This window comes from Ceratotherium simum, chromosome 14, assembly GCF_057802395.1.
Source record: "Ceratotherium simum simum isolate JZ-2026a chromosome 14, ASM5780239v1, whole genome shotgun sequence".
Taxonomy (NCBI): domain Eukaryota; kingdom Metazoa; phylum Chordata; class Mammalia; order Perissodactyla; family Rhinocerotidae; genus Ceratotherium; species Ceratotherium simum.
Genome location: NC_141913.1, coordinates 13626919 through 13642202, shown reverse-complemented (window position 1 = coordinate 13642202; position 15284 = coordinate 13626919). Strand labels below are relative to the sequence as shown.

Sequence of the window (15284 nt, the reverse complement as noted above, 5' to 3'; positions counted from 1 at the left end):
GCTATAATTAACAAGACAGGAAACAACATGTGTTGGAGAGGATGTGGAGAGAAGGGAACTCTCATACACTGCTGGTGGGAGTGCAAACTGGTACAGCCACTATGGAAAACAGTATGGAGATTCCTCAAAAAATCAAGGATAGAACTACCATATAATCCAGCTATTCCACTGTTGGGTATTTATCCAAAGAACTTGAAAACACCAATTTGCAAAGGTACATGCACTCCTGTGTTCATTGCAGCGTTATTCACAATAGCCAAGACTTGGAAGCAACCTAAGTGCCCATCAAGGGACGAATGGATAAAGAAGCTGTGGTATATATACACAATGGAATACTACTCAGCCATAAGAAACGATGAAATCCAGCCATTTGTGACAACATGGATGGACATTGAGGGTATAATGCAAAGTGAAATAAGTCAGAGGGAGAAGGTCAAATACCGTATGATTTCCTTCATTAAGTAGTAGATAATAACAACAATGAACAAACACATAGGGACGGAGATTGGATTGGTGGTTGCCAGAGGGGAAGGGGGGAAGGAGGAGGGTGAAAGGGATGATTCGGTACATGTGTGTGGTGATGGGTTGTAATTGGTATTTTGGTGGTGAACATGATGTAATCTATGCAGAAATAGAAGTACAATGATATACACCTGAAACTTTTACAATGTTACAAACCAATGTTACTGCAATAAACAAAAAATTAAAAAAAAAAAATTCTAACTAAATTTGAGAATTGATTCAAATATACACATATATTTTTTCTTTTTTTAATATACCATTACTAAGTATTGTATGTTACAGAATTTCAAAGTTATTTTAGCCTTAGGGGGAAAAATATGATATCCAGATAGATGCTAAAAAATATAGTATTTGGTAAAATCCAGAAACTATTCAAAATATCAAAATGATCAAAAGCATCCATAAGAAACCAAATTAAATTTATATTTAAAGGTGAAATGCTAGAGATATTCCAATTAGAGTCAGAAACCAGATAAGGATTCCTGTTTTCACAGCTTTATTCAGTACTATTTGCCCTTATTAGCCAACACACAAAGCAGGAAAGTAAAATGAGGTATAAATATTCAAAAGAAATAGCAAAATTGCTTTTATTGGCACATAATATGCATGTCCACCTAGAAGATGCAATGGAAATCAGCAAAAAACCATTAGAATTCAGTAGACTGAAAGAATACAATATAAATATGGAGAAATTAATAACTTTTCTCTATATTATTAACAAACAGAAAATGTAATGGAACAAAAAGATCCCATTCACAATGGTAACAAAAACTATAAAAAACAGGATTGAGCAAGAATATATAACACCTATCTGAAAAGAATATAAAAACTTCCCTTATACAAAATATAGGTGATCTGAATAATGGAGAACTATTCAATATTCCTACACAGGAATACCTCATAGTGTAAAGATAGCAATTCTCTCAAAATTAATACAAGTACTTAAAGAAATTCTAATAAAAATTCCTATGTAATTTTTATCACTTGGTAGAGGCTGGGAGAAGGGATTTGATAATTTGATATGAAATTTTATTTAGAAGAAGTTAATACCCTGAAATAACCTAGAGATTTGGGGGGTATTTTTAATTACATTTTTTTTTTAATAATTTTATTTATTTATTTTCCCCCAAAGTCCCAGTAGATAGTTGTATGTCATAGCTGCACATCCTTCTAGTTGCTGTATGTGGGACTCGGCCTCAGCGTGGCCAGAGAAGCGGTGTGTCGGTGTGCGCCCGGGATCCGAACCCGGACCGCCAGCAGCGGAGCGCACGCACCTAACCGCTAAGCCACGGGGCCGGCCCTTAATTATATTTTTTTAAAAAAAGAACTGCAAAAGTTGAGGGCTCCATGTTTATTAATTAGGGTTCTCCAAAACCAGATTAAAGATGCAAGAGAAAGAGAGAGAGATTTATTAGGAGGAGTGCTTGTGAAAGACAAAGAGGAGGAAGCTAGAAATGGCAGGGAGCACTTTCAGACCATGATGCAGCTCTGACACCTGTAGAGAAAGGAGGATTGTGCATGGAGAACCTCTAGACTATAGGGCAGTTCCAATGAAGGTTTGGCTAGATCCGCGGTGAGTCCTTAAGCCCAAGTCACCTGTAACAGAAAACCCATATCTCACAGGAACGGGCCTGCAATAATATGCCCACAGTGCTCTATCATTGGCTGGGGCAGCACAGCCTCAGCCTCTGGTGGATCAAGAGGAGCAGCAATGGGGAAGGTCACTCAACTACACTCCTCCCAACAGAAGAGCTGAGCAGTGCATTTTCACAGCCACCACACCATGGACAGAGGAAATACCACCAGAGGAAGCACCAGAAAATTTGAAGCTAGTTCTTGTTCTACCACTTCCTAGATGTGTGATTTTAGACAAGTTAGCTATGAGCCTTAATTTCTTAATGTGAACAATGAAAGTAATAACATCTGCCTAGTCTACATTAAAGGGTAATTATAATGGTCAAAGGAGATGAGTGTGAAAGTGCTTTGCAAAAGTGCAGTAAAATAGAAAAAAAATGTAAACATTAATGGAAGGCATTGCCCAAAGTCCGTAATTAGATTAAAGAAAAGGAACACTGACATGATAATAATATCAAGGACATGGAATTTTTATTAAAGAAAATCAATATTTAACTAACAACAACAAAAGAACTACAAGAGGAGACTTGCCATATAAAATATTAAGATTTATTACAAAATTATATTAGGAAAAAAAGAGAGGAAGTAAAAGTAAGACCAGTAGATCAATAGACTAAAAATAAGTCTCTATATATGGTGATGTGTGGGTAAATATATATGGGTAAAGTTTGGCATAAGATAAAACTGGCATCTCAAATCAAAAAGATGAATTAGTTAATAAAAGGAGCCAGATCAATTGATGATCTTCCTGGGCAAAACAGTTTTAGATCTCTACTTTATATCTTACACAAAAACATTTCAGGATGGTGGATTTAAGAACTAAATATGACACAAAAAAACAAAAGAAAGGATAAAAGTAAATAAAAGAGAACTTCAAAAACTATGCTCTTGGTAAAGAAGGCCTTTCCAAACCATAAAAGCTACATTTGACTACATAGTAATTTAAGATTCTCTACAATGAAGGACAAAGTTTAAAAGACAAATGATAAACTGGGAGAAATTATTTACAGCATAAATAACTGAGAAAGGGCTATTAAGGTCATAAGATATAAAGAGATCCTATAAATAAGAAAATAAAAACAACTCAATAGGAAAAACAATCCCAAAAAACTAACAAAGGATATGAATAGGCAATTTACAGATAGAAGTACAAGAGGCCAACACATATTTTTCACCTGTGACATTAGCAAAAATGTTCAAGTTTGCCAATATTTAGTACTGATGAGGTTGTAGGGAAATGGATACTCCCATACACTGGTTATGGCAGGATGATAAATGCTTTGAAGAGCAATTTGGTAATATTCTTTGTAGTTGAACATGCTCCATACCTTCCATCTAACATTTCTACTTCTAAGACTTTTTCCCAAACAACATTTGTACAATTGTTGTAAAGATACATATAAAATGTTAACTGTAATACTGTATGTAATAGCAACAAAGAGAAAATTACCCTGATGCCCATGTTGCTTACATAGTCATTAAAAGGAGTATTTATGTAGCCAACAAAAGGCTTGAGTTAGAGCTATATTTGCTGATGCGATACAATGTCCAAAAGATAGCAGTGTTACTGAATAAAGCAAAATGCAGAAAGAATATATATAGTATAATCTCATCTGTGTAAATTTAGTATTAATAATCATTTATATATATAATATATATATTAAAAGATGGACAAATATGCATCAAAGGAGTGACAGTGATTCTTGGGGAACTTGAGCGTTCTACATCATATACTTCTGTATTTTAATTTTATATAACTTACATTGAATTGCTTTTATATTTAGAAAAAATAATTTATTAAATACATAGGGAAAAAAAGAGGAATAAACCTAATTGCTCTGAATAGTCATAAAATGTATTTCAAATCAGGGTTGGGGGCCTAATCTGTCACGTAAGCTCTCCATTGTATATGGACACATTTTCTACATGAGCTGTAATATATACATAACTATTTAGAAACTATACAGTGATAGTAAAAGCCAATTCCTTAGTTTAAGGGAAAAAAATGAAGATTTTTAAATAAAATTTTATAAAAATGTTATTAATAAAGTTAATAATAATGATAATATAATACCTATATCTCCCAATATCAACAATTCTAACTACAATAAATGAATTTTCTTCCTTCTTTTGTATTTTGTTATCTGCAAATTCAAAACTTCCAAGAACATATTTGCATGTAGTGCTCCCTTCTAACATACTGCTCACAGGTAAGTAGACATTTATTAGGCACCTTGAGAGTGAACAAAATTGCATTTTACAAAGATCAACAGAGTCAAAGTGCACACTAATAATGTAGTGATGGCTCTCATCAAATACACAATGTTGAATGAAAAGGTTACAAATCACAAAACATTCCAGTAATACTACAGATGTTTCTAACAAAATGTGGTATTTGGTTTTCAAGTGAGATGACTAAAATGGAGCACTTCTACTTATTTAATTATGTCTTCAGGTGGATGATGCTGAAGAACCTGACAAAACAGGGGAAAATAAAGCACCCAGTAAGTTCCAGTCCGTAGGAGTGCAAGTAGAAGAAGAGAAATGGTGAGTCCACACGCATTCGTCCTCTTTCGTCTTGATGTTGGCAAGTATGGTACAAGTATTTTTCCCCATGATAAACCTACAAGATTCAATGATATTTTCCATTAACCTTTGGGAGCATTTAGAGGGTAAGCTTGAATCAATCAATATTAGCTGATTCCCTCCTCTACTTTATACTGGAGACCACTCCATTTAAGTTTTAGCTAGAATAGTAGAGTAAGCACATCACATTCACATACACATAAATACTGTGTATAGTACTGTTGTGTTGCCAAACTATTCCTCTTCAAAATGCCTTCCCATTTTGGACTGTAGACTTGTTAAGAGAAGAGGTCTAATCTTATTCCTATTTTTATTCCTAGCACTTAATAGTGTCTGGTGTTTAGTATGCATTTGATGAATGATGAATGAATGAATGAATGAATGAGGATGAGGAAAAAGAGAAGATTTCCCTATTGTTATCCTGAATCACCAGTTACTTTAGAATGCTCTTTAAAATAAGTTTCCTCTAGAATCGTAGTATCTAGAAATGGGAAATTTAGAGTTTCAGAAGATCACAAAATCCAGGAGTTGGAAGGGACTTCTGAGGTCACTACATTCATTTTATAAATGAGAACTTGATCCAAAAAAGTACATGAGTTTCCCAATCAAACTGTGAGGTCCATGATGGATGGAACTATGATTTATTAATAGTAGTACTGCCAGCTTCCAAAACTGTGCTTTGAACATACTAAGTATAAAGTAAATGTTGGCTGAATGAAGTAAAACTGCAGTTATGGTAGGAGAAAGAGCTCTATATTATAAATCAAGATATCGTCTGAACCTTACCACTAACTTTCTGTGTGTTAATTAGGGGAAATCAGTTGGATGTCATCCATCCCTCAATCATCCATCCCTCCATCATCCATCGATTCAATAAATATCTATGGAATGTCTCCTATATGCAAGGCTACATGTAACATGAAATGAAAATCTGAAAAGAAGTCATACATCAGTTCATATTTTAGAGCCTCCTGGTACTGACATCGCACTTGCATCTAAGACGTTTTCATCTATGTATATATAATATTTTTATGTAATTATATTTTATATAATTATACAATGCTGGAAGCCCAGAAAATTGGTACAACTCTTCTAGAAACTAATGCAGCAATAGTTATACATCTATCTATACCCATTGACCCACTAATCATATGTGTGGGCCTATCCTGAATGAAATCACTCAATGGAAGGGAAACAATTGTGGAACATTCTCTATCATTGTAAAAGAAAAATATTAATTATCAAATGTCAAACAATAAGAGAACGCTTTTGTAAATAATAGCACGTCACCAAGGTAGAATATTATTCAGCTATTAAATGTAATTTATAAAGAATTAGAGAAACATGGGGAAATTCCCATGATACAATGTTAAGTGAAAAAGTTGAATACATAATACCCACGTATAATATTCATGAAGATAGACAAGCACTGAAATGTAATCTGTAAAAATGGTAGGTTTAGGAGTGATTTTTTATTTTACTCTAAAATGTTTAGTTATGGTATCTACTTCAAGTTTTAGTCATCATTATTTTCAAACCAACCTTTCTGGCGCATGTTCCTGTAATTGTTTTAGAAAATTTTTTGAAAACGTAAACTTAGTAGACATGAAAGATCTCATGGTAAGAAAACATATTCCTGGGCCGGCCCCATGGCTTAGCAGTTAAGTGCGCGTGCTCTGCTACTGGCGGCCCGGGTTCGGATCCCGGGTGCGCACCGACGCACTGCTTCTCCGGCCATGCTGAGGCCGCATCCCACATACAGCAACTAGAAGGATGTGCAGCTATGACATACAACTATCTGCTGAGGCTTTGGGGGAAAAATAAATAAATTTAAAAAAGAAAAGAAAACATATTCCTCCTTCCCCCAATAGCCCAACTTACTTGTTTTCCTCAATGGTGTGGTGGTTAAGAGCACAGACTCTTGAGCCAGAACATCTAGATTCAAATCCTGGCTCTGCCAGGTTCCAGCTGGGGTGCCTTGATCAAATTACTGAATATCCTTATATGTAAAAAGAAGATAATACGTGGTTCTGGTCCAGCATGTAAGGAGCTTAGACGTTGCCACTCTGTCCTAACAACAAGTAAAAGCTGAACAAACTGAAAAATTGACAGCTCTTCTTAAATCAGTCAGAGAAGTGAGGTCACAGGGCAAACCACTGCCGCCAAAATCAGAGAGACAGATAGATAGAGAGAATCACAACTTACTGGAGTAGAAACCCACAAGCAGAAACCTCCATGGGAATCAGTCATAGGTTAGGAGAACCTAACTGTAATTGATGAATTGCTGGAAGCTCAGGGAAGGCAAGTCTGAGAGTTAAAAACTTCAGGAGGACCCAGTTATAGGGGGGTGTCCACATTTTTGTGAGTTTTACCTCCAGTAGGTCTACCAGCTCCTCACAGTGAATATTAGAGAAAAACCCCCTCGTGCTTCTGGCAGATAGAGGGGAAAAGGAACCACATTGAAATATGCCAGAGCATTCTGTTCTTAACAAGATTTGCCCTCAGGAGAAACTATTTTACCAGAACCAAACCTCCTGGGTTTTTATCAGAGCCTAACCTACCTAGGGGAAGGGAAATGCCCAACTCCAGTTCCCCCTAGCCTTCCACATGGGAGAAGGGAAATACCCAACCCCAGCTCCCTCTAGCCATCCTATCCCACATAGGGGGAGAGGAACTGAGAAGCACTGTTGAAGTTCACAGTCCAGGGGCACAGGCTCACCAAAAGACTGAGACCTAATCATAGGACTATAGAATGCTTCCCCTCCTCGCTCACCCCACCATCACATTCCTAAAGGCCTGTTCACCACAGTTCCTTTTACCTGGTACATCATGTCCACCTTTCAACAGTAATTTACAAGGCATAGTAAAAGGTGGAAAACACAGCTTGAAGAGACTGAACAAACATCAGAACCAGAGTCATATATGTCAAGAATGTTGAAATTTTCAGACCAGGAATTTTTTAAAACTATCATTAATATGCTAAGGACTTTAATGGAAAATGTAGACAGCATGCAAGAACAGATGGATAATGTAAGCAGAGAGATGGAAATTGGAAGAAAGAATAAAAAAGAAATGCTAGAGATCAAAAACACTGTAACAGAAAGAAAGAATGCTTTTGATGGGCTCATTAGTAGACTAGACACAGCTGAGGCAAGAATCTCTGAGCTTAAGGATATAACAGTAGAAACTTCCAAAACTGGAAGCAAAGAGCAAAAAAAACTGAAAAAAAATCAGAACAGAATATCCAAAAACTGGGATATTTATAGAAGGTGTAACGTGTATAATGGGAATACCAGAAAGAAAGAAAGAGAGAAAAGAACAGAAGCAATATTTGAAGTAATAGTGACTGAGAATTTCCCTGAATTAATGACAGATACCAAACCACAGATCCAAGAAGCTCATAGAAGTCCAAGCAGGATAAATGCCCAATACCTTACACCTACGCATATCATATTTAAAGAAAATCAAGGAAAAAATCCTGAAAGAAGCCAGACAGAAAACACACCTTTCCTTTAGAGGGGCAAAGATAAGAATTACATGAGTGTTCCCAGAAACCATGCAAATATGAAGAGAGTAGAGTGGAATATTTAATATTTGAGAAAACAAACCACCAGCCTAGAATTCTGTACTCTTTGAAATTATCCTTCAAAAGTGAAGGAGAAATAAAGACTTTCTCAGACAAACCAAAATTGAGGGAGTTTGTTCCAGTACAGTTGCTTTGTGAGAAATGTTAAAAGTTCTTCAGAGAGAAGGAAAATTGTATAGTTCAGAAACTCAGATGTACATGAAGAAAAAAATCAGACAAAGAATAAATGAAGAGAAAATAAAAATTTTTATTTCTCTTATTCTTTTTTTTTTTTTTTGAGAAAGATTGGCCCTGAGCTAACATCCGTGCCCATCATCCTCCACTTTATATGGAACGCTGCCACAGCATAACGCTGCCACAGCATGACGCTGCCACGGCATGGTTTGACAAGCGGTGTGTTGGTGCGTGCCCGGATCTGAACCCCAGGCCGGCAGCAGCAGAGCGCACGCACTTAACCAGCACTTAACCACTACACCATGGGCCAGCCCCATAGATAGGATCTTAAAATGCAAAATTGGGCAGATGAGATTACCTACTGACTGCTGGGGGATTTTTTTTTAATCTAGTGATAAAAATGAGACTCTTGTTTTCACATTGAATGGCCAATACCATCCATTTCTTCCTTCCCCAAATAAACAGACTGATGATTGACAATAACCTAACAAAAAGTGAGAGAAAGAAAACAGAGCCAGAGAAAGAAAGAGATAGTGCAACGAGAGGAAGATTAAAAGACTTCGTAAGAGGCCAGAAAACTCATTATCACCTTTTGAATCCATCACAATTTAGGAACCAAATCTAACATAGCAAAATCTATCTGGCTGATTTGTCTATTAAGGGATAGACTTGTAAATTTAGAGGGCTCTTCAGTGTTCCAAATTGAAACAAAAGGAAGAAGTTAACACATTAGTAAAAAATAAAATGCACTAGTTAACCGATCTGCTTCAAGAAGAGGAATTGAAATGGAGTATTACAAATCTTCCTGGTATATTTGCAGGCAGCCATGATATCCTCAAAATGCCATCGAGTGCAGACATGCCACATCCATTCTCCAGGGCTGCCTCTTGGTGGGGACTGTGCACAGAGGAATGCTGTCTAAAGGTCACTGGTTTAAATGCCATGGCAACACCAAGCCAAGGACAATGAATGAATGTGGTTTTGAAACAAGACTGCTTTTCTTAAACCAGTGAAGAAACTCCTCATCTCCATCAAACGTTACCTATTTCTGCTCAACTTCTGTTTCACAAGTCAGCCAGTGGCACTGGTTGATAGGATCCACACAGCATATATTTGCTGATCTGCAGGACTGATTCTAAGCAAAGCAGGCAAATCTTGACAACACCTCCCCCAGGAAAACTCACCTCCGCCACTGTTCTCCATCCCAATGCCTCCAAACATCCTGTCCCCGTTCTCTCTCATCCTTTTGACTGCTCCCCAGGAATTTGCATGAGGTATTCTTGTCTTTCAAGCTGATAATTAGCAAATCTAGTAAACCAATCCTTTCTGTTTACTAAGGTGAGAAAGCTAAGAGGCTCCCAGGAATCTCCCCTTTCCTTCCAAGTAACAATTGTATTTCAACAGTGGTTCAAATTAGACTTTCTTACATTAGCCCACTAGTGACTCTAAGACTCTAACAGTGGACACAAAGAAGAAGAATATTATTTATTTTCATTATAAAAATAGTAAGTATATTTACTTGGAGGAAAACATACAGCAGCATGTTAACAGTTTATAACTCTCTGATGGGCTTTAGAGTAATTGAAAAAACTGTATTTATGTGTGTGTCTATATCTTATTAAGTACTATCTATCTTTTCTATACTAATTGTGTATTACTGAATAATCTAATTAATGATAAGAAAAGTAAGATAGTATTTATGCGTTGTAAAACTTTATAAATTACAGAAACAAAATAAAATCCTCCATAATCCCACCCATTAACCATGAAGTAATAAAGGGGTATATTTTTACCCATACTTTTTCCATGAACATTTTAAAAGTTGTTGAAATCATCCTATGTATAAAATTGAGTAATATTTTAAAAATCAACTAATATTATAACAAAAGCTTTTTCATTATTAAAAATTCTCCTGCTGTTGAATATCTACATTATTTCTAGATTGACTTTTGATTAAAGAATTTGAAAAAAAAAATACACACATCTATCTTTGAGGGTTTCTGAAACTAAATGACAGTAAGAGGATTTTTTGTTTGTTTTGGCATAAACTGCCAAGGATAAAGAGAACAGGAGAGGCGGAAAAAAACAACAGCAGCAAAATTTTGGAAGCTGTAAGGCAGATAGACAAGTGGTAACTGACAGCCGACCAGAGAAAGCTGAATCTAAAGCCAGTGATGCAGAAATCCAAGATGTAATTTGATTTAAATTTCAGAATCCACAAAAGGCAAGGGAATTGACCTCATTGGGAGCTCTGAAAATAGGATAAAGGTGGAGCTAAAACCTCCTTGGATCTGCAGAGCCAAGTGACAGTCCTTCCCCTCTCTGGCAGAAGACTGGAGGTTTCTCTTCTTCAGAGACTAAAACAATGAGTCTGGTCTGGAGGACACCAGCACAGTTGAGGGCACGGTTACTGTAGAGAAAATAGGAGGATAAGTAAAAATTTATAAACAAATTGTTGAGGCATCCTGCCCTAAGCCTCTTTATGCTCACTTGGTTCCGAGAACCCCGGCAGCCAGGCATATTCTCTCTAGGCAGGAGTATGGAAGTCTGTTGTGGGGGAACTGACCAGCCTGAGCCCAAAGACTGAAAGACACCTACATCAAGGATTTTGCAAGGTAAAAGCCCAGCCAGATCACCCTACACTTATGATTAGAATGGATAAGCCCCTCCCCAAAGCGCTGACTTCTGACTAGTATTTAGGCTTGGTCATAATAAAGTAGTCATAAAAAGCAAGTTCTGAATATTGATCCAAATTTACAATGAAACTATATCAGGAGAATAGAAAAATACAGAAAAGACCAGAAATGCATTTGTGTGTGCGCATGTGAAAGAGAGAGAGAATGGGGAGGAGGGGTGGTGATGAGGTAAGAGAAATCTAAATCTTCATTTTTCCTAAAGATAAAAACTAAAATATCAAAAAATAGCAATTTTTATTATTTAAATAGCATTTAAAAGTGAGTGCCTCTGGAGCAGAAAATCGTTACACAAATGAGCCAGGAATTTCTATTTTTCATAGCCAGCCGTGTAGAACCATTTGATATTTTAAAACTGTGTGCATGTACAACTTTAATAAAAATAAAAAGTGGACTGACTAAAATAGTAATGTATAATATTATGATAAATTCCTTTGTGCAATAAGTATTTTTACCATTTCGGGTTATTCTATTTCCTGTAATGGAGTTACTGGGTCTAAGAATTTTTACATGTTTTAAATGTTCTTGATATTCATTTGCAAATAGCTCCCGGAAAAATTTGTACCACTTTACATTCAGAGGGAAGCACTTGAGGGCACAGATACCTGTCCTCCTCAAATTCCATCATATGCTTTTTTTGTTTTGACAGCTTTATTGAAGTTAATTGACATACAATAAACTGTACATATTTAAAGCATACAATTTGATTTGTTTTGACATATATTTGTCAAACATATATTTACGTATATGAAATGAAACTATCACCACCATCAAAATAGAGAACACATCCATCACCCCCTAAAGTTTCCTCCTGTCCCTTTACAGTCACACCCTCCTTCCCACCCACCTCTCCTCCACCACTCCTTTCCCTACTTGCTCCCACTGGTTTGCATTTTCTAGAATTTTATTTAAATAGAATTCTGCAGTATGTCATTCTTTTTGGCCTGATTCCTCTCAGTCGGCATAATTCCTTTGAGATTCATCCATGTTTTGTATGTATCAAGAGTATCTTTTATTGCAGATTAGTATCCAATGTATGGATATACCAAATTTGTGTGTTGACCTACTGATGAATAATTACATTATTTCCAGTTTGGAGTTATTACAAATAAAGCTGCTATGAACACTTGTGTACAAGTCTAACACACGCTTTCATTTTTCTTAGGTAAAAACCTAGGAGTGAAATCTTTGGGTCTTATCGGATGTGGATATTTAATGTTTTAAGGAACAGCCAAAGAGTTTTCTAAAGTGGTTGTATGTTTTGCATTCCTACTGTGTGGAAGTTCCAGTTATTCCATATTATTTCTACTGTGTGAGAGTCCCAGTTGCTCCATATTGTCAATATTTGGTATGGCCGGTCTTTTTAATTTCAGAAATGCTACTAGGTGGTTATCTCATTGTGGTATCATTTTACATTTCCCTAATGCATAATGATATTGAACAACTTTTCATGTGTTTAATTGCCATCTGTATATCTTCTTTAGTGACGTGTCTAATCAAATCTTTTTAAATTGAGCTGTCTTTATGGTATTATTGAGTTGTGAGAATTCTTTATATTCTGGATATAAGTACTTTGTCAGATATGTGATTTGCAAATATTTTCTCTCAGTCCGTGGCTTGTCTTTTCATTCTCTTGGAATTGAAGAGCAGAAATTCATAATTTTAATGAAGTACCATTTTTTTAATGGATTGTGCTTTTCTGTCATATCTAAGGAGTCTTTGGCTAAGTCAAGGTCACAAGGATTTTGTTTTCTTCTGGAATTTTTATAGTTTTAGATTTTGTGGTCTATGACCCATGTCAAGTTAATTTTTATATATGGTACAAGGTATGGATCAAAGCTTAATTTTTGCATATGAATATCCTTTGTACCTTTTTTCATATATTTATTGATATATATGTATGGATCTATTTTTGCATTCTCTCTGCTGTTCCATTGATTTAATTGTCTATCTTCATGCTAATGCCATGCTGTCTTTGTTTATTTATTTTTTATTAAGGTAGCATTGGTTTATAACATTATATAAATTTCAGGTGTACATCATGTTTCGATTTTTGTGTAGACTACATCATATTCACCACCCAAAGACTAATTACCATCCATCACTGTACACATGTGCCCTTTACTCCTTTTGCTCTTCCCCCACCCCCTTCCCCTCTGGAAACCACCGATCTAATCTTTATATCTATGAGCTTGTTCGCTGTTGTTTTTATCTTTCACATATGAGTGAAATCATATGGTATTGGGCTTTCTCCATCTGACTTATTTCGCTTAGCATAATACCTCTAAGGTACATCCATGTTGTCAGAAATGGCAAGATTTCATTTTTTTTTTTATGGCTGAGTAGTATTCCATTATATGGAATCTTCCTTATCCATTCATCCATTGATGGGCACTTACGTTGGCTTCTAAGTCTTGGTTGTTGTGAATAATGCTGCAGTGAACATAGGAGTGCAGATATCTTTTCTAATTAATGTTTTTGTGTTCTTTGGATATGTACCCAGAAGTGGGATACTGGATCATATAGTAGTTCTACTTTTAATTTTTTGAGGAATCTCCATACTGTTTTCCATAGTGGCTGCACCAGTTTACATTCCCACCAGCAGTGTATGAGAGTTCCTTTTTCTCCATATCCTCTTCAATACATGTTATGTCTATCTTTTTAATTATAGCCATTCTGACAGGTGTGAGGTGCTATCTCATTGTAGTTTTGAATTGCATTTCCCTAATAATTAGCGATGTTGAACATCTTTTCATGTGCCTGTTAGCCATCTGTATATCTTCTTTGGCAAAATGTCTGTTCAGATCCTTTGCCTATTTTTTAATTTTTTTGTGTGTGTTTTGGGGGGGTTTTTTGGGTTTTTTTGTTGTTATTTGTTTTGCTGTTGTTGAGTTGTATGAGTTATTTATTTATTTATTTTTTGTGAGGAAGATCGGCCCTGAACTAACATCTGCCAATCCTCCTCTTTTTTTGCTGAGGAAGACTGGCCATGGGCTAACATCCATGCCCATCTTCCTCCACTTTATATGGGATGCCACCACAGCATGGCGGCGATGGTGTGCGCCCGGGATCCGAACCGGGGAACCCCGGGCTGCCGCAGCAGAGCACAAGCACTTAACCGCTTGGGCCACTGGGCCCAAAATTTTTATATTTTGGATATTAACCCATTTTCAGATATTTGCAAATATCTTCTCTCAATTGTCAGGCTGTCTTTTTGTTTTATTGACGGTTTCCTTTGCTGTGCAGAAGCTTTTTATTTTTAATCTAATGTAGTCCCATTTTTTAAATTTTTTCTTTTGCTTCCCTTGCCTAGAGAGAAACAGTATTCAAAAAGATGATGCTAAGACTGATATCAAAGAGCATACTGCCTATGTTTTCTTCTAGGAGCTTTAAGGTTTCAGGTCTTACATTCAAGTCTTTAATCCATTTTGAGTTAATTTTTGTGTATGGTGTAAGATAATGGTCTAATTTCATTCTTTTGCACATGGCTGTCCAGTTTTCCCAACACCATTTATTCAAGAGACTTTCCTTTCTCCATCGTATGTTCTTGGCTCCTTTGTCAAAAATTAGCTGTCCATAGGTGTGTTTATTCCTGGGCTCTCAATTTTGTTCCATTGATCCGTGTGTCTGTTTTTCTGCCAGCACCATGGTGTTCTGGTTACTATAGCTTTGTAGTATATTTTGAAATCAAGGAGTGTAATACCTCCAGCTTTGTTCTTTTTTCTCAGGATTGCTTTGCCCACTCAGGGTCTTTTGTTGTTCCATATAAATTTTAGGATTCTTTGCTCTAGTTCTTTTTTTTTTTTTTTTTTAGTGAGGAAGATTGGCCCTGAGCTAACATCTGTTGCCAATCCTCCTCTTTTTGCTTGAGGAAGATTGTTGCTGAGCTAACATCTGTGCCAATCTTCCTCTGTTTTATATGTGGGATGCCACCACAGCATAGCTTGATGAGTGGTATGTAGGTCCATGCCCAGGATCTGAACTTGCGAACCCCGGGCCGCCAAAGCGGAGCACACGAACCTAACAGCTATGCCACCAGGCTGGGCCCTGAAATGCAACTGATTTTTGTATGTTGATATTGTACCCTG

General features: G+C 36.3%; 1 protein-coding gene across 9 annotated transcripts in view; it reads left to right on the top strand.

Moving 5' to 3' along the window:
- DLGAP1 (DLG associated protein 1) overlaps window positions 1-15284 on the top strand; it is an 853945-nt gene that overhangs the window by 800338 nt on the left and 38323 nt on the right. For all 9 annotated transcript variants that reach the window (XM_087439065.1, XM_087439064.1, XM_087439062.1 and 6 more), the window contains one exon: window positions 4613-4704. In XM_087439065.1, the coding sequence (XP_087295191.1) occupies window positions 4613-4704 (92 nt within the window). The remainder of the gene's footprint in view (window positions 1-4612; window positions 4705-15284) is intronic.